The sequence below is a fragment of the Cynocephalus volans genome, chromosome 9 (genome assembly GCF_027409185.1).
Source record: "Cynocephalus volans isolate mCynVol1 chromosome 9, mCynVol1.pri, whole genome shotgun sequence".
In the NCBI taxonomy this organism is placed as follows: Eukaryota; Metazoa; Chordata; class Mammalia; order Dermoptera; family Cynocephalidae; genus Cynocephalus; species Cynocephalus volans.
The window spans coordinates 139318999-139345000 of record NC_084468.1 but is presented as its reverse complement, the minus strand read 5'-3'; the positions used below and the strand labels follow the sequence as shown (position 1 = coordinate 139345000).

Sequence of the window (26002 nt, the reverse complement as noted above, 5' to 3'; positions counted from 1 at the left end):
AATCTTCCTAACTACTCTAGCCTCTAGACTGCTCATTTCCTAAAATATATTTACAAATAGACTAAAAAGAAAAAAAAAATACATTTTTCCCCCCTGGGTTAACAACATTCCATCTGGTCAACTAAGGTAATGTATATAAATAGTGTTTCCTATTAAAATTCTGAATTTCAGCAATTCATGTTACATACACACATTGTTCTACATCAAAAGCACCCAGAAAATTTAAGCAATTGTCTGGAAAATGCAAATCAAATACTGATCAAATTATCTCAATTAGCTCCTTTGTGTGGGCTTTGAAGATGAGTGCCAGGCAATGATAACCACTAGCCTCCTAAGCAATGTCTAAATTTGAGCACATTTTAGTGCAGTAGACAAGGGAACACAGGCAAACTATACTGACTTTTTAAATAAACCACATACTTTCTTATCATTTGTAATATTAATCTGAATTCCGGTCCAGAGAGAAAAGCCTGATGCAATGCAGAAGGAAGACAAAGGGCTGGGACATTGGTTTCCAAGCTCCTGTTGCCAAGATGGCCCTAAGTAGAAGTTCTTATTTTTTCTTAGGAATCATCTCACCACCTTTTCTACCTCTCCCCCAAATCTAAGTATTGCTTATCAATAGATTTAAAGACCCTGAACATGAGGGTACTTGAAAACATTTGTGGAAAAATGGAGTTAAAATGCTATCTTCCCTAAGTGAATCATTGTGCAAGTATATGCATGTATTGAAACAACACACTGTACCCCACAAATATGTACAAGTAAATATTTAAAAAATTTTTAAAAAGATAATACAAATCTTTCCATGAACTTTTTGAAGACCCCTTGTATACAGATTTCTTTTTTTTTTTTTTTCAGTTGCCAATACAGGTAGGCCAAGGAAGACTGCGTTTTTTAAGGTTACGTGTTGACTGAAAGACAAGCATTCCTTCAGGGAGCATGATAAACTGAATTTCTTTAAGATGACATCTGCCATCACATTTTGATGAGAAGAGAAGTGACGCCTATAGTTCAGATATGATATTACTGGCTTCCCTGTGTTTCTTAAGGACTCAAGACTCTGAATATAGTTATTCAAACCCCTTTCCATGCTTTGAAATTATTAATAGGCACATCAGTTCAACTAATATTTCACAGAAAATAACAGTGTAGAATTTTAATATCTACTCAAAGTGAAAAAAGAAAAATATGACCGTTGTCTAGCATTGTTGGGAAAATTGCAAACTAAACACATGTGATTAATTAAACTTAAGATAAAGATAGCTTCTTTTTCTGTGGAAGAAGCCAACAGTAATTTCAATTTACCTTTATCTCTTCCTCTTATACAGTAATATATGTATTAATTTTTCTACTAGCTAAATAAGCCTTTCCCCCTTAGGAAAAAATGGCTTTTTAAAAAAAAACGTACACATTCACTCAGTAATTAGTAGGAAATATAGGTACTGCAAAATAGATATTCTTTACCACTTAATCTTGTTAATTCTTTTTTTTTTTTTTTTTGACCGGTAAGGGGATCGCAACCCTCGGCACGGTGTGGTCTGCACCACGCTCAGCCAGTGAGCGCACCAGCCATCCCTATGTAGGATCCGAACCTGCGGCCTTGGCGCTGCTGGCGCCACACTCTCCCAAATGAGCCACAGGGCAGGCCCTTAGTCTTGTTAATTCTTAAACAATTGACAGTCAAAAAAATCTTGCTTACCCACTAACTTCTAATAAAATATCAAAGTATCTTTTCACAGTGACAGCAGAACACTTCTTGCTAGAATGGAAGTTGAAAGATTTCCAAATGCCTGACATGGTTTTACCCCAGGAGTTCATTTAGAGAGTTTTTAGAACTGTGCTCCCCATTGCGGATAATCTCTAGCTTGCATATTTACTTCAAACATGAATAGAGATACTTTTCATGAAAACGTCTTTTTTCCCTCTAAAAAAGTCACAATGACAGAGGCAGTAGATCAGCTAATAGGAAGGCAACTCTATCTGAGAGTGAAAGAACTCGACCTAAAGCCTCCTAAATGTAAAAATGAGAGTGCATCAATCACCTATATTTTCTAGTGCATTTGGTTGACATTCTATAAAAACCTGTATTTAAGACAAACGATAACTATCTTTCCTTTTGCCTGATTTTTCAGCCTTCCTGTGGAACTCATAGTATAGCTGATTGCCTCATTATCAGCAAAGATTCAAACTATCCCAGGAAAACACAAGTATTGGCAGCCAAAAAAAATTTCACGTAGATCTCATTCTGTCATTCATAGTTGTTTATAAATTTGCAATCCCTACAAAAATGTCTGTATGGTCTAAGTCATAGTCATTTATTGGAGACTGGAATTTTAAAAATTCAATATTTTTAAAATTTTGGAATTTTAATTTTTTAACAGTAGGGCCCCCTTCTATAGTGCATTTCTTGTCCATTTTCTACTTAAATATAATTTTCCATATAAAGAACACACAGTCAAATCAAATCAGGAGAATCTTAATATTTTATGCTCAGTGCTCCTTTTACTTTCTGTGTTGTCCATCATTGGAAGAGTCTTAAACATTCCAATATTCCTTTGAATAAGCTAAAATAACATTGACCTTTGAAGCTTCATCTTTCAATAGTTCGCATAGTCATATATTTTCAATGAAAATTATATTTAAATGTAAAAAAAATTGTAAAACTATTTTTGCAAAACTATTACAAAACAAGTTATAGAAGGAGAAAAGCACGTAGCCTTACTACATAGCCATGGACAGAAATTCAGAAGTCAATGAAGCAAAGGACAGAGTGGTTAGAGAAATAAGAGAAAATAGTGAACAAAGGGATTCTGTGAACTAAGGGAGGAAAATGTATCAGAGGAATTTGTACAGTGGTAGTAAATATAGCACCATACTTTGAAGCATAAAGACATGCACAAAATGTTTCAGTTTGGCCGGAAGTGCATTAAGTGGCTCCTTTAGGAAAGCATTTTTCACAGAGAGCTGTAAGGGAGACCAGATTTGAAATCATAAAGGCAAAAATGGCTAGAGTGAAAAATAAAGGCTTTAGCAAACAAATTTATAAATTTATTAGCTAATAAAAAGGAAAAGAGAAATAAAAAATAAAGAAGTACACTGTCACAAGAAAGACATCAAAATTACAGCAAATCTGAGCAGAGATGGAAGGCTGGGAAGAAGGGGCCTCTGTAGATGGAAAGACTAAAGACATTATTAGGGTATAAATTTGACAGCGATGTCTTTCACAATCAGAAAGAGATATTGCCAAAGGCCAAGGTGAGGATATTAGCTTTACAGAAAAAAGGATAACTATTCCTCTGACACTAGTAGAAAAAAGGCTTGAAGATAAGAATAGAACTATGTTGATAAAAGAGCCAAACATACTTTCATGCCTTTGAACATCACTGGAAGTGGTCTTGTTATAAAGGGATTCTCCTAATAAAAACCACTTCCATTAATGAGAATTTTGAAATAAAACATTATGTATCTCTTCAACACACCTGAAAAGTATTTTTCCAGGTTATTTAAAAGAAGTGAAATACCTAAAAGATAGGTCCACCTTGTCCCCATTTCAGGAGCTTTAACTGCTATGCTAATGAAAGGCTTTGGTACACACTTATCCCACAGTATACAGGTATATAAATAAAACATTGTGTTTAAATTTCAACATGCAAATTCATTTTAAGGATGTGATCTGAGAATATGTTGCAAAACACAAATAACAATAAAATAATATTTAAAAAATTGCTTTTTAACCTGGCTCTTGTCTCAGAGTTTTGATATTACTTTTCCACGTCAGTGAGTAAAAACTATACGGACACAAAAATGAAAGAGAAGAAAATCTAGAAAATCTAAAGTGTTCAGTATTTCAAGTACATATATCATACATAATTATTATGCATGATACAATCTGTAGAGCATATCTTATCCCATATAAAAAAAATTAACTCAAAATGGGTTAAAGACAAAAGCATCAGACAAAAACTTCATGACACTGAATTTGGCAATGATTTCTTTGATACGACACCAGGAGCACAGGCAACAAAAGCAACAATAGACAAATGCAATTACATTGAACTTAAACATTTCTGCTTAGCAAAGAAAACAATCAACAGAGTGAAAAGGCAACCTATGGCATGGGAGAAAATATTTGCAAGCCATATATCTGACAAGAGGTTAATATCCAGAATATATGAAGAATCCTACAACTCAAAAACAAAAAACAACATGAGTAAAAATGGGTAAAGGAATTGAATAAACATTTCTCCAGAGAAGATATACAAATGACCAGCAAGCTCAACATATAAAATGATATTCGACATCATTAATCATCACGAAAATGCAAATCAAAACCACAATTACATTATCTCACACTCATTAGGATGGTCACTATCACCACCACCACCAACAACAAAATAACAAGTGTTGGCAAGGAAAAAGATATACTGGATCACTTGTGCACTGTTGGTGGGAATGTAAAATGGTGCAGCTGTTGTGGAAACCAGCGTGCAGTTTCTTCAAATAAGTAAAAAGAGAATTGCCATATAATCCAGCAATCTCACTCTGAGTATATCAAAAGAATTGAAAATAGGCTCTCAAAGGATATTTGCTCACCCACGTTCACTGCAGCATTATTCACCATATCTAAAAGGTAAAATCAACTTAAATGTCTGTTGATAGATGAATGGATAAACAAAATGTGCTATATGCATACAAAAGAATATAATTCAACATTAGAAAAGAAGGAAATCCTGTTACATGCTACAAAATGGATGAACTCTGAGGACATTACGCTAAATAAAATAAGCCAGTCACAAAATGACAAATACTGCCTGGTTGCAATTATACTGAATGAGATATCTAAAGTAGTCAGAAACTGAGAAACAGAAGGTAGAATGGGGGCTGCCAGGCATGTTGCTAGGGGGAGGGGTGTGGGCAGGGGATGAATTTCAATTAGAACAGAGTTTCAGTTTTTCAAGAAAAATAGTTCTAAATATCTCTTGCACAACAATATACATATAGTTAACATTGCAGCACTGTACACTGAAAAGTGGTTAAGATGGTAAATTTTATGTTGTGTGCTTTTTACAACAATTAAAACATAGTATATAGCAGTTTAAAGCAATAGTGTAGATTGTAGATAATAGTAACTCAAAGGCATCTTGTGAGATATAAATTCACATTGCAAAATAATATATGAGGGGATACTTTAAAAAGTTCATAGAAAAAATGGAATTAAATGATAATATGATCCTTTCCATAAACTTTTTGAAGTACTTGCTTATCTTTTTAGAATGATTATAATACTGTTAGTCTTTATATTTACATATATATAGACATATTTCTATGTATGATGAGTTTGTGTGTGGGAATCAAGAGGTACTTTCAGTTTTTACTTTATAATTTCTGTTCCAATTTCATAACTAGACTGCATTCATGTGTTGTCTGTGTACTTAGGAAATTAAAAAAATGGAAGATAGAAATGTGGAAGATGAGAAAAAATTAAATATTTAACATTACAAAATTTAATATATAATAAAGTTGCATTTTACCAGTAAAGATTTTCACAGAGCTGAATTCTATCAACTTACCACTTCTTACTCATTGCTTGGCTAAAAACCATGAGTTTTTGCTTATATATTGATTTCCTTTACATCGCACCATTTATTTCATACATGAAAAAAAAATTAATGGCAAACTCTTGAATGAAGTTAATAAAAATATTTCCTTAGACATTCCTTTGCTCATTAAGCTCTATTAAAGTTTTATATTTAACCCTGTATTTTTTTGCATTTAATATTTAAAAAAAATTATATTCAAACTGTCAGTTCCATGAAGTCATGAATCAAGTGAGTGAAAAATACTTTTGAAATCATTAAAATCAGATGTATGAGGTAATTATGAGTATTTTATATGGAGTCTCACAATGTTTCGTTCTTTTTTAAATTAAAATGCAATAAATTAGGTATTTATAAAAAGTTACAATTAACAAAATACTTTACAGAGGTGTGGTTTGATTTGTTTTCTTGAGAGTTTCTCTATATGATTAATCTATTATTTTAAATAAAACCAATTCTCAAGTAATATAACAAGATTCACATCGAACTGTATTTCTAGCACTAAAATAATCCAATTTCTCAGCTTCTTAAAAATCAAAATGGTGTTTATTAAAGACTAGTACTATTAGAATTTTTAACAACTTGAAGTTCTCAAATTATTTTAGTACTAGAACAGACCTTAAAAATCACATATTACATTCCAAGTCCTTTATTTTAGAAGAAAAATTCAGAAAGATTAAGTAACTTGCCTAAATCAGCATAGTTTGTTAGCCCACAGAAGAATCAGGAACAAGACCTGGATATACAAATCTTCAATACATGTCTATATCTCATACACTAAACCACAAAACTACTCAAGCACATAGTGTTTAGTTAAATACTGTTCTGTTAAAAAGAAAAAGTCACTAAACAACATTACTATAAAATTTAGAGAAATCCCATTAAATATTTGCATATAATTTAAATACAAATAAACTAAGCCTTGACTAGATTAGATGAATGGCAGCATTTTAATCAACTAGAAGCAAAGCTAAGTCTAAGAGCTCTCTTTGGTGTTTTGAAACTCCTCTAAAATGTGAAAAGGATAAAGTTAAGTCAATGCATATATTACTAATAAAATTATATCCTCTGAGGATTTTCTGTTTCAAAAACAATGTCTTTAATGTTTGAAATGCAAATAATACTTGCATGTGCTTTTATTCCCTGATGAATGCTAAATGGTATCATTACTAGAATGCCCTACTAATTTTATCTTATGTGCTAACTATATGAGCACACGTGCACATACAGTGTGAACTGATCATGCAAGAGGAAGAGCAAGTGATTCCCCACGACCACATCTTTTAGTTTTTAATATGATTACTCACTTGCCCATTCAAGGTCCATTGTGAACAGAGAATATCTGAGTATCATCAATGTATTTCACAAAATACATTATACTTGTGGATTAGAGGAAAAGTTAGGGTTATCACAATTAGGTGGATTTATAATAAAAATGTCAATCATACTCACAGAACATTGATTATTATTTATTAATATACAAATACTAATCTGAACAAAAGCCGATTCTATACATAGTCCCATTGTGTTCAGTATTTTACTCATCAGTTTGGATGAAGACATACATGGCAAATATTTTAAATTTGCAGATATTATTATGGTAGATGACAGAACCCATATTTCAATTTTCTGGGCTTGGGCAATAATCCAAAAACCAAGATGAACTTTAACAGGAATGATTGCAACATCTGGCATGTGGCTTCAATCAATTCATATTCACAGAATGGAAGGCATGAGGCTTAGCACAATTCATATTAAAATCACCTAGGTTTTCAATAAACCACAAATTTAGAGCAAGCTATTAATTCAATGCAGTCATCACAAAAACTAATAAACTTGAAGGTTTAATTCCATTGAGTTATTGAGCCCAGATAAAATATTTTAATTTCAAATACCTTGAGGGCCAAGCAGGATATGGAAGTGAGTAGAATAAACTCAGATGGGGTGATAGAGAATGGTGAGACTATAATATTGAATAATACATGCTCTAGTTAAATGATTTTCTTCCTCCCCACCCTATAAACATTGTGCTGCCTGAAGAACACAATTGTCTGGGTTGAAAATGACATCTGAATTTTCAGATTAAGGCCAAAATTCTCTATAAGTAGAGTAAATCACACCCTAGATCTAGACACCACACTATGAGAATAACACAGACAAACCTATATTAAAAAGATATAATGAAGGGTTTGAAAACATAATCAAGAATGGTTGAGGGAACGCAGTCTAGAGATGAGAAATTTAAGAAAGAGATGGTAGGTTTCATATATTTGATGCATCTATCATAGGAAAAGGAAAATTCTTAAGTTAGAATTAGAACCAAAGAATAAAAATACTTGGGAGGCAAGTTTTAATTTTATAAAAACTTCTAAAAACTATATAACAATAAAAACTATAACAAAATGGAATTGAATGATAAGAAAAGTGGTAAGTTAATATTCATAAAGCTTACTCAAGAATCATGTGGGTGGTTAACTCAGTCACTGTCATTATATTTCTAATATGAACAGAATTTGGGAGCTAATTTATAATCCAACACCTATGTTTAAAGATCAGGCCATCAGAGATTACCATGTAAGTGAAGGAAATTATCTTCCTGTGAGAGTTGGCTTCTAACATACTTTATTTGATTCAACCTCAAACACATGAATATATGAATAGGGCATTTTAATTTTGTGTGCACGTGTGTGTTTAAGCATTTGAAAGGTGAATGTAATTGTGCAAAAAATCGGTTGTGTTGGGGCTAACTTCTAATTTAAAAGACTATGAGATTCTTTTTCATTATAATGAACACATTTTAAGGGCAGCACAGTTGTTTTTAGAAGATAAAAACACGATTAGACCATTTACACTGTGCTCTATAACCAACCACCACTGTTTTAGCAAGTTCCAGAGTGGTGTTTCAATGTTCTGGGATTTACAAAAAGAAAGAAAGGAGGGGACCCAATACAAGGAATAAATTTCCTCTAGCAATCTTAAGAAAATTTGATTTTAGGAAAAAAAAAAAAAAAGGATCAAGTTTGATTTTAAAACAAGCAAATGAACAAAAAACCTTGGAACTCAGGGGAATAACATAAAAAGAAACATGTTTGCAAAAGTCAGACAGTACCCAGGAAAATACTCTAATATATATTAGACATGATGGACTCCTTGGCTTATCAGTATGAATCCCTTTGGTAAATCAAAGACCACGGTACTTTCTACATTTCTTACCGTCAAATATTACATTACTAATCCATACACAGAAAGTGTATCTGTATCCTGAAATAAATGTTTAATGACTCTGGTCTGAATCTTTCTAATAAAAACATCAAAGTTGCTTCATCATTAAAAATTGCATTCCAAATAAAAAGGTTTAGCTTAAGTCCACATTCTTTTTTAAAAAAATTTATTTAGTTATTAATAGTACTATTTTCTTACATTTTAAGATGTTGCAGAGTGGATGGGGGAAGAGGGAGGAGGGAAGAAGAAAGGAAATAGGGTGAGAGGAGTAGGAAGGAGGGGGTCTTGGTCGAGGCCCCTGGCAACACCTCAGTCAGGAAGGGGAGCCCAGGGCGCTTCTTTCAGCAGCTCAGTGGTCATTGCCGGGCTGGTTGCAGTTGTCAGGGGTGCCTGAGGCACACAGTCCCCACTGCCCCAGCTCAGGAGCCCAGGGGACTTCTGGTCCTTCTAAGTTTTATAGGTGTTCTTTGGTGGTTTTAGACCTTTACTAGTTACTATCAGACTTTGTCTCTGATCTGTGGGTATTTTGTTTCTGCTTTCAGTCCTGTGTTGGATTATTCACTGTTCCCACCACTTAAACTCTGCACTGGAGCTAATGTGTTGTTCTTTGCTTACTTCTAAAATGGGGGAACTTCCTGTGGGGACCAGCACTTGTGCCCTGTAGTTGAGCTAAATTGCTGCTTTGCGGCTTTTTCCTTGCAGGAAACTTTTTGTGCAGCTCAGGTTTTAACTGTTGACCTTGGTCTTGTGAGGTCCTGTACACCTGGGTTGTTTGGAGACTCTGGTCTGGGCCTGAGTCTTTTCAGCAAACCCCATCCCCTGCAGTTCTGTATTCCTAACCAGTCTCCACTGAGTGGTCCTGTGCTGCTTAGGGGGCAGATCAAGTGTTCTTGCTGTGCCCCAATGTTCCCCCAGTGGGCCTTTCTCCCCCACCACCCGCACTCCAAACACTTCCCATGGGGCAGGCCATGCACTGGTCCCTTGGGATGACTCACTGGCCTCTGAGTGGCTCCTTTTTTCAGTTGTCTGTGGCTCCTCCCTCCAGTGTCAGTCCACAGGAACCCTGTTAGTGGTCCAACTGGCCTGGGGGCCACAAAGGCCCTCATCTCCCCTGCTGCCTCCAAGTAACTTCATAGGAAGGACACAGCTGTGGCTTCTGCCAGCTCTTGCTCTGTGGGCTCCAGCCTTGAAGTGGTCAGGCTTCGAAATGGTGGCAGTGATCCTTTCTTTTTTTCACCATGGCTTCTCCTACCTTCATGAACTCCATAGGTCTTTCCTTCTTTTCCCCTGAGCTCCAGTGTCCCCAGCTTGGCTGTCGTCGCTTTTTCTTTTTTTTAACGATGACCAGTAAGGGGATCTAAACCCTTGGACTTGGTGTTATCAGCACCACACTCTCCCAACTGAGCCACGGGTCGGCCCATGTCGTCGCTTTTTAATAGTTGTAAATTGGTTGATTTGTGGGAGAGAGGGACGCTTGGGACTATTTATTTCGCCATCTTGACCAGAAGCCAAAATATTTCAATCAAAGCTCTGGTGTTCTTTGTAGAAGGAATTTCAGACCAGAAGTGCAGAATGTAGGTGCCAAGAAGGGAATTTATCTACTTGGCATCTCAGCTGGTGAAGTGTAGGTTGGCCCCAGGAAAGTGAGCAATGACCAAGTCCACATTCTTTTTGTCATGTCAAGAATGAAGGACTAGTAAGAGAAGCACTTGGTGCAATATTGTATATAGGACAATAACTTTAAACACACAGTTAAGAAAAGGTATTTTTTCATTTATATTTATAATTTATAATGTCAGCCATATTAAAATGTCTGCAATACTTTAATGATTGGTATATTTAATTTTGAAAGCATAATACTCATGCCTACCCCTAGTTTTTAAAAAAAATTTATTTAGTGCTAGTATGCAAAATTTAATTCTAGCCAATATTTTTAAAGAAGCAACATTGAGAGAGATTTTATATATAGCAAAGTCTAAAAACACCCTCTACTAAGATAATTTCTTTGTTTCTTTAAATAAAGCCTGAAATATATTTTGGATCCCTGAGAATATTTGACATTGCTGCTTGATTTGCCCAATTTTCATTTTACTTCTAAAATTTCATTTCCCCAAGAAAATATGCAGCTACCTTTACAAGGAACTGTGCTTTGAATAATCACTTTGTAGAATTCAGAGCAAAATTATTTGCTGGAAATGTGAACAATAAATTATTATCACATTTTTCTCAAATATAAGTATAATTAAAGAATTATCAAAATTTTATCAACAATATTTACATTTGGTTGAGATCTTATTCTGATACATTTAAATGGTTGCATAATTCTGTTCTCTATTGAGCTCTGGGACTGTGTTGATTACCATGGCAACTAATGAGAAAAATCCAGCAGAGGTAGGCAGAGATGATTCTTTTACTTAAACACAATGATAAAGTGAATTGAACACTAAGTCATGTAAAGTATCTGTACAATTTATTCTGAAATTCATCTTCTCTCTAAAGCATCTAAAAAGGAATTTTAAAAAGGTTTTTTGATGAAAGACTAGTCCCAAATTATTTCTGTATTATTTTAACCTCTCTGCCTAGATTAATCATTCTCATGATCTGCTGGTGGTATGAAAAGGAGTGCTTTCTCTTTGGTACAGACAATAATAGAAAGCTTCCTATAATCTGATTAGAGTCAAATTATTTAGCTTGTGTATCACAAGGGTGGTTCTCTAAATAACACAATTGGATGGTTAAGAACACACTGACATTTGCAGAGAATAGCTGTAGAAAGAGAATGACCAAAATCACACATTTAACCTGGGAAAAGCTACCACTTTGCACAATAATCATAATTCAACAAGCAGACATAACTCCTTTCCTAGTGCTTTGGTCCCTGAAAACACATGATTCAAGATGGTCTCTTCTTACATTTCTTTACTTTCCTGTGCCTATGAAATCTGTGAACTGCTGAATGAACTGCATAGTTCTTAAACTGAGTAATAATTTTTAAAGAAAACAATGGCAAAGTCTTCTGCAATTTTGACCTTTCCTACCCTGTTAACCCAGCTAGTTAGCTGAAATGAGAGAACACAGGCTCCTCCCAGGCAGCTTTGGGTAAATGTATCCTTAAAGTCTTTTGGAATTCAACGCTTCTTCAGATATTCTATTGAATGTGAGAAAAGTTAATATGTCAGGGAAAGAAAAACTTCCAGCCAGAGAGGAAATGATTTTAACTTGTCCAGGATCATCTAGAGAAGGCTTCGGCATGTGAGAGTTTTCAGTGGTGCAGATTGTTCTGCTATAATCAAGCCCCTTTAAAAAATTGAGGAAGATACACTTGTAATAGATATGACTAACCATGTATGAGTGACTTAAACATATGCGTACAGTGCTATTTATTGCTTATTTATTCACATTCAGCATTTATTCAATGGCTACTATTTTAGAAATTATACAAATATTTAAGCATGGGTGACAAGTCTATAAAGGATTAATTGTGATGTGAGTAACTGTCTACGTATATAGAAATACATATGGCTACACTCACTTCATTTCCAAAAGGCTTGAAAGATATAATATATATGTAATTTGTATTGATATACAGAAAGCTAGACATACATATTTCTGCCTGCATAGAAATAGGCAATAAAGGTAACTGTGCCAGAGAAATCATTAGCAATACCAGAAATAATAAAATAAGTATGGAGAACAACCACAAATTAGTGAAATCTGTTCTATATAGCATATCAATAAAGAAATCATGCTATATTATTGCTAAATGCAAACAGTAACTGGAAGAAAATGCAACTTTAATGAAATAGCACTTAATATAGTCCTATAGGGAAGCTGTCATACTAGCTAGAACATTTTTGTTGGTAATTATATTGAATGGTGTTTTTATACGTAAACATAAATAGGTGTATTTTATGCCATAGAGAGAGTTGCAAAAAAAGTTGCTGCCTTTAAAAGGATAATTTCAATTATTATAATTCTCTGGTAAACTTAATTATTATTCAGCAAATCATACATACACACACACACACACACACACACATATATAGACAGAGAGAGAGAGAGAGAAAGATGCACACGCACACACACACACACACACATATATATAAAAGGAAAAATTCACTCTGGTCCAGAGAACAGCTTCATTAGTACTAGTTATCTATCATTTATACTATTTCTAAACTCTGTAAAAAGTCTACAATGCTAGGTCACAACAGTTTAGTTTCATGGATTATCAGCAGACTAAATTTATCTTCTGCAATTGGAGTAATTAACATCATTAAATAAGAAGGAAAATACCTTTATTTAAGTAATGGTGTAAAATCTTTTCCTTCCAACATTAGCATCATTAAAGTGGACCACTTTTTCAGAGGATACACTGTGCCCACATCCTCCCAGAGGAGAGAACCAGAAGAATTTAAGTACATTGCAATGTGGGGGATTTAGGATAGACTTGAAGAGGTACTTCCTGTCCGCAAGTTAATAATTGTGCTTAGTGGATTGACAGATGTACATACAAAAGGATTGATAGTATAAGTACAAAAATCATTTCCTGTCCTAAAAATCTAAGTTTCAATGGAAACATGACACATATAGGCCCCATAAAATCATTTTCTACACAAAATCATATAATTTGAGATCTGTCCTATTTCATTGAGAGAAGAAATTATTGAAATGTGAAGCTCTAAAAATAGTGGTTTGTAATTGAAAGCTTAATTATCTCTTAATTATAGGTATGCTACAATGGCACTGCAATTAGGGATGATCAGCAACTCCCAAATAAGTCAGACTTTATCATTCACTCTGTATAAGAATATACACAGGTTCCATAAACAGAAAACTGCAGAAATGAAGGTACATACACTTTTTCCTCACATCTCTTGGTGGTTACAAGATTGCTCTCTATTTACTCTCTCTTTCTAGCAGAACAATATAAATATTTCATTAATGTTTAATTTACTAATTATCATGAAGGAAAGTATAGATTTTAAATTAGAAATTTTACAGCTTAAATTGAACTTCTAGAAACATTATATACTCACTGACTTCACTAAAGGTAATATTAATATAACCTAGTTTACTATTACATTGTTTACTTGAAATTTTAAAACATTTCAGGCTTTAACTGAGCAATCGGCATCACCTTAGTACAAAACAGATCCCTGTAAAGTAGATGAAATATTTATCTTATAATTTGCTTTCACCTCAACAAAGACATATTTCTATGAGCCAATTAACCCTGAGACAAAGGACTAGAAGTTCTGAATACTGAATTCTATTTTAGAGCTGACCATTAATCTCTAAATGGCCTAAAGTTATTTTTTATTCTTTGGTTAGTTATCATTTAAAATTTAGACAATGACTTAACGTCTCCAATCAATTTCTCTAATGCTAAATTCAAAGCTCTTGCTATGATAAAAACAGAAAGTTGACTTGATAAATTCAGTAATAGCAGAAAAATGTACCAATAATATAACTAACAAATCTCTAATTATAGAAGATCACAAGAAGGAAAAAGCTATCAATAAAGCAAAATTAAGCCACATTTGAAACATAAAATAAAAGTTAAAACTTTAAAGATTAGCAAATGGTAAAAGTTTCTTCTTCTGCATGTAATTAGCTATTTTTCTGGTTATTGAGTCTGGAAGTAAGCATGACAGATGGCCAGAGAAGAAAGTGTACAATGCATGTCTTAACTCTGTCTTCAGCCCACTTTATCTATATTCTCTTTCCTGGTAGGCTGGGCACCGTGATAGTCAATCTGCCAGCTTTCACCGTGTCCTGATCCTACCTTACACAGGAGCCCTGAAAGTCCCTATGGCTAAAGGACAGTTGACTGAGAGAATGGACCCAAGATGTGTGGTGGATGTTAGTTTTAGGCATAGAAACAAGAAGTTCCTTTGCAACATTTCCTCCCAGAAACTTAGAAATTCAACCATACTACAGCTAATACACAGATTGCAGTGCACTCTAGGATTTAAGGAAAAAATGTTAATGAAAGTCAAGTATTTTTTGTCTTTTAAATGTCTCTGAATTAGCTTCATGTCATTCAATACATTTTACATAACATTCAGTGAATAGAAATACTTTGTTCAAAGGAAATCTATTACTCAGTTTCCCTATACTAACGCAAAAAACTCAATGTAAAAAGGTATGAAACTTGATGGATACAGGTGACAAGCCACAGTATCCTAGAAAACATTTTGGGGGTTAAAAAGCATAACTAAAATTTTTCTTACTGTTATCATGACACCCAACTATCAAGTAAAAAAATACAGTTAGCCAAATTGTTTAAAATTATTCATGAACTAACAATGCTTTTTAAATTTAATACAACTTGAAGAAACAAACCTTTTGCATACATAATTTCCCAAATGGACACGGTCATATATTTCAATGAAATAATTAATATGACAAGCTCCTATTCTCTTTGGTGATGTGTGCTTTATGGTAGCTTTCCTTTACTGTTGTGTTGATTTTAATCAGTTTAAAACCATGTTATAACAGGTTCCTGCATCATTTATAAATTTCATTTACTTCAAAAGGGAGAATCTTATTTTCCCAAATAATATAAAAACAAGCAACATTGTGTACTAATTATAAAAATACTTCAAAATACACTTCAAATTAGGAAAAATGCAGTATTCTAATTTGTTTAAAAAATCCATTGTTATGATGAAGCTAGAGCACTATGTTATTATATCAACAGTATTCATACACGTATTACATATATGGCCAGAAGTGATAATTAAGTGTCATTAGTACCAAATCTGTATTATAACATTCATACTTAGATCTGCATTAAAGTCAAAAAAGCTACTGATAGATAGACTACACTTCTGCACTTAAATGAGGACCTAATGAAATCATCAAAGTCTTGCACTCCCCACACGTATCCAAGTTACCATTATTAGCTGTGGTTCTGTCCCCAGCAGCTTTTCTCCCATCATATCCTTAACCCCAAACAAAGTTATTTAGAAAAGAAACCAAAGGCAATGTAGTATGAGACAGTCCTCAAAGTATAAATTATTGCTTCAACATATGGCCAGTTGGAGGTCTTAATTCTAATTCTGGAATAAATTGGCACAGATCTCACTCAAATTCAGATATGTTCAAAGATATTTGTGGATTATCAGAGATCACCATATGTCACATATATTGTCCTATGACCTAAGTCAATCAGCTGTATTTAAACATTTTAATAGAATGAATTCCTCCATAGAGAAAGAAGTAAAATGAAAGAAAATTATGCCAACATCAGGCCCTTGGGCTTCTCCTATAAACAGAGAGTATAAGGTCACAAATTAAAAGAAAAAATGAACCTACACATATTAGACACATTATAATTACGCTACCTGTTTGAAAAGTTAGGAAGTTGAAGGCCTTTGCTAGTCTTTTTTTCTGGAGTATTTGCACAGAAAATTCACAATTTTTACATATGAACATAATTTATTTACTGACATAGAATTATTATAACAGGTTTGAACGTGGGTTTTTCCATTAAAAACTATGATAGATAGGTGCAGTCCTATTTATTTAAAATAATACAAAAAGCAATACCCTTTTGATTAAAAAATGATAATCTAAACTTAAATATACTTTGCTTCAGTTCCGTTCCAAGAGGACAATCCATTTTTATAAAAGTAATATTCCATTGTAACATCGTGAATTTTTTCTCTTTAGGAATCCTAAAGTAGAAATAGAGCTGTAGATAGAGATAGGGAATGATCAGGGGTAGAGACACGGTCAAGAGGAGAAATAGAGATAGAGACAGAGATGGAAGCGACTTTCACGTAGCACCTTTGCATACACCGTGGGAGAGGGGCAAAGTTCAAACAGGTTAAATTTTAAAAACAAAATCAGAAGATACCAAGCAGAATCTCTTACCCTGAAAAACTCTTTAGTGGAGCCAGAGTCTAATGTTCCATAAGCAATTTCTGTTTGCTTAGAGAGATCTTCAGCACTTTCAATGGGAGACACCATCCTCTCTACAGTCAGGAAGGCAGCTAAGTTAGCCGTGTAGGAGGAGATTATGATCAGGGTAAAGAACCACCACACACCTCCAACAATGCGCCCAGAGAGGGATCTAATAACAAGTATGAAATGGATTTGTAAAGTGAAATGAATGACCTCATTAAAAAAAAAACAAGTCAGCAGTGTTATGCAAATATTGACTTACAGGGAAATATTTAATTTTATACTTTTCAATATATCTGCTCCCTAATGAAATCAGAAAGGATTAAACATTTTGGGCAAGGAGTACAGATTAGCTAGATTTGATGACATACCCAGGGGCCAAAACTTCAGAATCTGGGATTATTTCACAGTTGTAATGCCCAAATAGTTTATGGTTTATAATCCCATAACAAAGCAATTTCAAGAAATGTACAGATAATTCATCCAATATTCATATTACTTTATCCACTCACCACCTAAGTAAATATGAACAAGAGAATCTCAATTCACCAGCAAAACTCATCAGAATGTTTACAAACAAAATAAAATATTTCTTAAAAAAGAGTATGCACCACAGATGTAGCTTTAAATGCTAAAGAAACCCTCCCATTAGTGACGTTCCGAAACCCTCCAGAAGACTCCAAATTTTGTTAGGTTTTTGTGTGTGCAAAAACTTAATTATTAGACACAGTTACAGAGAGAAATTGGGAAAAAATGATTCTAAGAACAAAGATATGACATAAAATATAACTCTTAATGAATAAAAATCAGATGCCTTCAGAGCAGGTACTGTTGTGACCTGTTCCTTTATGTCTCCTGCTTAAGAAAAAAGGAAACTCAAAGAAAACAAATTAAACATTTAAAAGTTGGTCAAGATATAAATTCCTAGTTTGAAATATATATAACAAAATAATATCTCTGTGACTATTAATTCCTACATAGAATACTTTTCAAAAGCTTGATGAATTTCTAATAATTTACTTTAAAACCTAAAGTAGATAAATGTAGATAGGTAGACACTGAATGTATACTGTGTGTACTGATATATCCTGTGCTATTTTGAAAGATTTGATGGGATTCTGCACATAACTAAAGAATTTGTGTAATATTAACAAACCAACAAAATGATGATTTTCTTTTTTTTTTATATTTTTAAGCTTTTAACAAATCTTTTTTTTTTAAATTTTATTTTGTTGATATACATTGTGAAATGATGATTTTCTTTGTTTTCAATAACTCTATGTCTAACAATTAGACTCACTAGGATGAAGAGGTAATATTTCTAAAAATAAAAATCATAAAAATTTGGCAACTTATGGCCTAAGGGTCCTGATAACACAGTAAGAAATGTACCTTTTGATAAAATAGATACTAGGTCACATTGAGTAATATTTGTAAAATAAACCAACCAAACAAACAAAAAATGGAGGGAAGCTAATTTAAAAGGAAAGATTTTTTTTTTTTAAGATAAAAACACCTGTTGTTAAAATAAAAGAGAGAGAGCACTGAAAAACAAAAAATATAATTAAGAGCCTTCATCATAAAGTCTCTAGAAGATGCAAAGAATTAAATAAATATGACAGTATGGAAAAAGTTAAACACATCTCACTTATACTCTGAAAAGAATATTAAATATATTTTACATTTGGAAAGCCCCTTATACAGATACAGTCATGCTCAGAATGTTCATTATTTATCCCCACACATTGGGATGTATAAATGTCTGACATGTACCCTGTATTTAAGAGGACAGATTCAGTACCTGATTACTTAAATCCCTTACAACAAAAGCTGATTATATAATAATTGTTTTTGACTCTATGCACTGCATGTTACTTTACAATATCTTTAAGAATCATTTTTACAAGGTTACTCTGCTTTAGTTGTTGTAAGTTAAAGACATACGCTATCTTCTATACCAGTGCAAAAATCAGATTTAATGAGATTAAATATGTCAATTGATTTAAAATGTATGCGATATCTCAAAAAATTTATTGGGCTTATAAATCATTCAAAAGTGAAAAATACTTAAGCAACTTATGATTTACTTTTAAATGTTTTTTAAAGTATCAATTAGTGCTTCTAAAAGAGATCCTGAGAAATTTTACGCAGAGGAGCAAGTTCGATTTTATTTTGTAGTGACAAACAAAAATGACTTCAATAATTAAAAACAACACTTTCACCTCTCAGCATATGCGCTAAAGGAGCAAATAAATGTGCATACACTATAATTTATTTTTAAACACTATTAAGTAATTATTTTTAAAATGATGTGCATTTTTATATTCATTTGAATCCTTTAGAGATAGTGGGGGGAAAAAAAACCAGAGGCAGGAAGAATAATAAAAATAATCTTTATCACATCTTGCTGTCATGATTTCTGTGGTTCTGTTCTTCACAAAACTATATCTTATAGTTAGATTATTCCAAACTTAATTTCAGAGAAATGACCAAGTCAGTTAGTTCAATAAATCATTCTAGATTACAATTTAAATGTGTTCTCTTAACATTAATAATACAGTTTCATATCATACTTTACTTGGAAAGGGATGATAAATATTTTTTACATATTTAATGAACATTTCTAAATTGATCTGTGCATTTCATGCTTTTTTTAAAGATAATAAGCTGCTCTGCTCTTCTTCTGAACTACACTTATTTCATTCCAAAAAATAATAGAATTTTAATGATTCATTAAAAATCATTAATTTACCAATTCTATGTATTATGTTCAATTTTCAAATGCACATATAAATAACATAAAGCAAAAGATGTGTACCTCAAAATTTTTTTAATATATTGAATTTTGCTTATATTCTAAGGCAAAAAACTATCAATGAATAACAAGAAAAAAAATATGCTATTTAAATTTTGTTTATCTTACCGGGAAATAAAAGTTACTACATGTGAAATTATAGTGTCATGATTCATGAATGAAATCAAAAGCCCAGAAAAAAAATAAATCATATTATGGAAGATGCTTGGTGAAAATGAGAAGTCGTCCATATGTCACAGTAGACCTTGAGATAACACAGATTATTCAGTGTACCTTGTGCTCCAGCCCCTCAGTGCAAAGAGATTACCCACAACTTATCAGGCACTGGAGACCAAAACAACTACCTACAGTGCTATGATGCATGGGAGAAGGGCCTGAGGGTCCATCTACCAGAACTTAGCCAATATGTCCTACTTCATAATGAACCCCCATACACTTCTCCCAACTTTATCCAAAAGGCAGAGCAAAGGGTATGTCACTCCGGGAAAACTGCCTTATATCTTAGAACTAAGGTAACACTATACTTTAGTAGTCTTCACTAAAGGTGAACTATATATTTATTATTTTAAAGATCAGAATGTTCTCTGAGAACCCAATTTGGTGGGTTTTCTCCCCCTCATTATTAGAAACTTCTCTTCATGTCTTTCACTTAAATCAGATAAACTAAATACAGAGATAAAACAATGAATCTTATACATTTTGTCAGAGGTTAAATATATATACATACACTCACACACATATGCCACACCATACAAATAACATTGGCACATTTCTAATTCAGTGAAGTCCCACAGAGAAGCCACAGGAAAACTGATGGAACTAAGATATTTTGGATCCACACCACTCATAAAAATGTGATTTTTAAAAATAACTACCTATATCAGAGTAGTAAACCATTGATAATTTCTGCCTTTATGTTGTACTTTCTTTACCTCACTGGGTAGCAAATAGTAAAATGATTGCAAAATACATCAATATTGAAGGCTTTCATATAGTTTTTTGAAATTAATCACTTGTCATTTACCAAAGTACTCAAAAACTGACAACATAATGAAATAGTATCAGAAAAGGCATCTTATTCACTAGTTATTAAGATATCCCATAGAATCAAAGGAGAATAATAGAGCCCAAATGAAAATGTGCCAGTAGACTGATAATCATTTTGGCTTTAAATGTTGAAGTAATCACACTGGAAAAAGTGTGATTTATTCCTCCTGAGAACTAAACATCGCTATCATTCTTATTCATGTCTGTAACATAAAAGCAATATGTGCTTTGTGACAGATTTATTATAATTAGGCTTTCTAGTGCAGGGCTTAACATATCCTAATGAGAATAGAGATATATGAGTTTATTCCATGATGAGTGTGTATCACCATTTAATATGGCACAGGCTTTTGTAATGAGTCAGTCCCCTCCATGTATTTCTAGATACTTGGACAATATATTGTCACACTTTCTTTTCAATCTAGTGATCTAACCTTGAAAAACAATAAATTTTGAAGTATCTCTCTCATATCATTTCCATGAGCTAATGAAGGGAAAATAAGAGATGGGATGTGTGCCAATGATGTTTTGTCTAACAAGTTGCTGCTTTTGCAGTTGAATAATGTTGCCCATTTTCCCATATACAGGTCTGTGGATCAACACACAGATGACTGTAAAATGAGAATATGCAGCAAAAACACGGTACCCCTCCAAGAAGGCATGGAATGATAGGAACCTTATGCATTTTATAGCCTCTCCATGGTGTGTATAATTTCACCAGGGAAATATATGATCAACATTCAAAGAACATTGTTCAGATATTTCACAGGCTTATGCCGATGGTAAGAGTATGTCCTTTAAGAGTCTTAAACTGCTTGGACAGGTAATCGGCAGCTGGTTACTTCTTTAGAGTGAATTCATATACACCATGAATATCCACTTGAGACCTAAAATGCACAAAGTTGAAGCAGGTGAGTCACCAACCTTGGCGAAATATCGCATCCTTGCTGCATAAAGGCACCCAAGGAAAACCAGAGACTATTAAAAATCCCAAATTCATTAGTTGATTCACTACTTTGTGTTTCTCTTCCATCTTCAAACTCCTCAGTGTGCCACTCGTAGGGGCTAAATCTGCTGACCAGGAATAAAACTACACTGACCCCAATGTAGGCAAAAACAATGCACATCCAGATCTCATAGGCTAAAGGATCAAGAAATGAAAACACTCCTGGTTTGGACTTCTGAGGCTTCTTGATCATGATAGATATCCCGAGGCTCATAAAGGGCTTTGAGAAGTCAATCACCTCTTCTCTCACAAGGGTAATAGTTAAAGGAGCAATTGCAATATCAGCTTTCTGTAAGGGAAACAAAGGAAAGTAATAGTACCTGGAGTCATGGTCAGAAAGGAATCATGGTTGCATCATTGGGTCAAAGGGGAAGAAAAGGAAATCAGAGAAATGGCAATAATTATTTCTTTGATAGAATCCCAGTAAAAAAGTAATTTGTTCCCCAAATATCCCTCCTTTTTACGAATATACAATATACCCATCTGGCTTAACTATGATAATTTCACATCTACACTGCATTTATGCCTTTGCAGCCTTTGGACAATACATATGGCCCATTTGCTTCAGGAAGATGAAATGCCTGTTTTGGTTAATTGACATGTTTACTTCTAGCTTCAGCCTCAATCTTTCAAATGTTCTCAAGGAACTAAGATAGTATTCCTAGAGGAATGTGGGAACCCAACAACCTCAGACATAGATACTTTGCAGGGAAGGGAGGCATTCTGTCAACAACTGTTCAAATTAAATGGCTTTATCTATGAGAAGAGCTTTACTTACCCCATATACAAGTTCTCCAACCATCCCATTCCAAATTTTCGTGTCTGCATCCCTGGCCCCATACTTGCCATCCCCAACGATTGTCAACTTGTACTTGAACCCACAATGTTTGGCGATTTCTGCAGCCAGGTCAACACAGTAGCCCTCATAGCGCTCATTGCCTTCAAGCATTTCATGATTTTTCTTCATCATAACATATGGAGATTCCTATACAGAAAGACTGTGCTTTAGCAGATTAAAAATACCTGTGTTAATTATGTACTCTCATTAAATTAAATCTTCTGTTCAATAATGATCTGTTTGCCAGAGAAATGCAGAATGTAAATGGTGAGTAATATTAGAGGAAAAATTTAAGCATGATGTTTCTCCAAGAAAAGGTCCTAAAATTGTATCATTATATTTCATTGAGATGGCTTGTATCTAGTCATAGCAGAGTGAACAAGATGTTCAAAATCACACACTGTTACTTCCCCGTTGTCATTTGTATTTCCAAGGGCTTAGAGTAGAAGAATGCTGCTCAACATCGACTTTATTCAACTCTAGATTCATCACACACTTATTCAAGATTAAGGTTACACGAATCACAATAACCAGCATTCAGTCAAAAATTTGTGTCACTGCTTCTCCTAGAATAAGGTTCATGCAGAAATCAGGTTCATGGCCAGTGATACACAGAGATACACAATGAAAGGACAGTTGCCATGGTGATGTACTGATTCTTCTCCCACAGGCTTCAGATCTCACTTCCTCTGTGAGTTACAATATCCTAGAATGATGCTACAAGGATAGCTAGAGAGTAGCCTAACTTTGTAATCATAAGAAAGAGGAAGCATGAAAAAAAGATTCAACACAGTCCAATACTCTCCATTGGAAATTGGCAGGAAGAGTATTTGGGCTCTCGGTGAGATAATTCTTCTCAATGGCGTGATGAAAGCAAAAATCCTCAAATGTCTAACTTGCAATTATTAGATTTCCAAGTGTCTCCTAATGTTTTTATCCAAATCTCTTTTTTGCCTATTTATATTTGCATATCAATATTGTTAGGATAACTAATCCCATAAGCTCACAACCTCACTGCTAAATAAAACAAACAAAATCTGATACAAAGTCATGTCCTATAATGAGCCCCCTTTTCTCCATTTCATTTCACCAGCAGCTTGTCATGATGGTCCACGTCTGTTTTCCATCTGTCCAAAGCCTAGATGTTTATGATCCAGTTCAATTGTGCCTCATTCATTCAATACACATTTATTTTGCACTAGATCTGTCCTAGCCACTGTGTTGAAACTTGGGGTAAAAACAAGGGAAATCGTCCTAGTCTTTAAGGAGTTCATTTTTTATTATCAAGGAAGATAAATTGAGAACATTATGATACCGTGTAACAAACAGGAAGATAAATTTTACCCAGAATTGGGTGGGAACGGGAAGGTCAAGTGCTTGAGGAAATGTGAGGAACACTCTTCAAGACTTTCCCCAATTGTTCAGCTGTGCATGCACCACGGTATGAATTTTCTGTCAAGCTAAATTTCAGTCTTGAAAAGGATAGGGAACATTTTGAATGCTTTTGCTAGATCTTATGCATTATCTTTAACAGGTCAAATATGCAATAAATGATTAAAACATTGCAAAAGCTGCACAGTATTGTCCTAAAATATGAACAGCAACTTTCTTTGGCAGATATTTTTTTCATAATAAAAAATAAAGTAGAACAGAGGCATATGTAGTTAATTACCAAAATTGTGGTGACAACAACAGTCTTATTTTCAAGCCCAGAGGTATCATTGCCAGAAGGGAGCTCAGTAAGGGTAACAACCATTTTGTCCACTTCACTCCAGTATCCAATCTGAAAAAGGCAGGCATATGGATAAATGATCTTTCTATTAGCAAACTGTTTAATTATTTTCAAATCCATGTCTGAATCCGAAATTACACCCACATTAATTTGGGCTTCATATACATACGTACTTACATACATATACATGTATAATGTATATATATGATTTGACTAGGAATAGAAGGAAACTAAAAAAAAAAAAAAACCACACGCAATTCTTAAACATGGCTTGTCTCATGTTCACTTTTCATATTCTCTAAGAGTAATTGCTTGAGAGTAAACATGTAGAAATATAAATAAAACCCAAGCAATGGCATTTTAGCCCAAACAGTTAAAAAGTAGAAGTTGAACTGAATATTTGGGTGCATATTTTCACCAGCCATTTTTCTCTTCTGAACCATAAACCTTCAACAATAGTTTTTTTCTCTTTTCATTGAAGACTTTTTCTACTTTCAAATAAAAAACAAAGTGTAACAGTCCTACTTACAGTTATTTTTAATATTATAATTCAGTGTTATTTGCCAGAAATGAATAGATTTGATTTAGGAAAAAAATTCAAAAATATATCTGTTTCTGGAAGTTTTTAAACTCTGTCTATGTAAATACACATCTCCAGAACTCTTTGGAAGAGTGAGATGATAGGTTCCTAACCCACCTCCCCACACAGAGAGAAATGCCTTTGAACAACTAAGGATTTACCTTCCGGGGCCCATTTGTTTTGAGCTCCATGATATTAATCGTATAGTTTATTCTTTTTCCATTCTGGTCAAACTTTATATTTCCTGAGAGACCTTCTACCTGAACCTAAAGAGGAAATGGGGAAAAGCAGAATTATAAATTTACTTCAACCAAAGATACAAACTTTACAGATTATTCTTACTGGACTCAAATCAAGAAAACTACATTTATAAGGTTTATTTCACTCTTTGACCTACCTTTGTATTGTTAGAAAATAATATTACCCGTATGTTAAACATAAGGAATAAAAGAAGGATGACTAATTCAGCAGGAAAAAACGTTAATGACCACGTTACATTAGCAATCATTCTGAGTGACTGACCTGTTTGAGGGCCCTTTCTATTTCGACACCTTGTCCCCAAGGGACTGCTGGGTTTGCCAGACAGTCTCCTGCATTCCCCCTTCGGGATATTTCAATTCTCTGCTTTCGTAGGTTGCGGAACGCTTCAGTCATCACTTGAACAGCATCATAGGTCAGAGCAGAAGTATACTGAAAAGGACCACACGCATTTCATGAGAATGAGAGAAAGTTTCGAAACTCACTGCACAGTGGCAAGCAGAACTGCAGTTGCCCAACATATAATACCATATAAAGGTCCAAGAATTCCATCATAATTTCTGCATCTAGAAATTTAAAAATTGAAGAAAAGCAGCACAGAATATTGGGACAATGGAATGTATTCTTGACTGTAAACATTTTCTATATGTTAATATCTCAACTATTTCAGATGAGTCCTTTTCGTAGTAGTTGTATCATTGTGTTTTTTGTTTGTTTGTTTGTTTGTTTTTCCTAACCAGTTTCTCATTAAACATTACTTTATGGCCTGCAATGGTGATATGGAAAATTAGGAAATTAACAAATAAATATTTCTTCACTGTGTAATGAGGAATTCATTTGTTAATGTGCAAAGAATTCTTATTAGTTTCATGATCCTTAGTCTCTAATTCAACCCTATTGATTCTCATATAGATCTGAAGTGGTCTTAGGAGTGTTTATTTAAGTTCTATTTAAATGATTCTGTAAATCGAGTAGAAGAATCACCAAACG

General features: G+C 33.6%; 1 protein-coding gene across 4 annotated transcripts in view; it reads right to left on the bottom strand.

Moving 5' to 3' along the window:
- GRIA2 (glutamate ionotropic receptor AMPA type subunit 2) overlaps positions 1–26002 on the bottom strand; it is a 154448-nt gene that overhangs the window by 5730 nt on the left and 122716 nt on the right. For all 4 annotated transcript variants that reach the window (XM_063107550.1, XM_063107547.1, XM_063107549.1 and 1 more), the window contains 6 exons: positions 25277–25444; positions 24916–25020; positions 24115–24225; positions 22383–22589; positions 21523–21893; positions 16707–16905 (listed from right to left, as the gene is read on the bottom strand). In XM_063107550.1, coding sequence (XP_062963620.1) covers positions 16707–16905; positions 21523–21893; positions 22383–22589; positions 24115–24225; positions 24916–25020; positions 25277–25444 — 1161 coding nt within the window. The remainder of the gene's footprint in view (positions 1–16706; positions 16906–21522; positions 21894–22382; positions 22590–24114; positions 24226–24915; positions 25021–25276; positions 25445–26002) is intronic.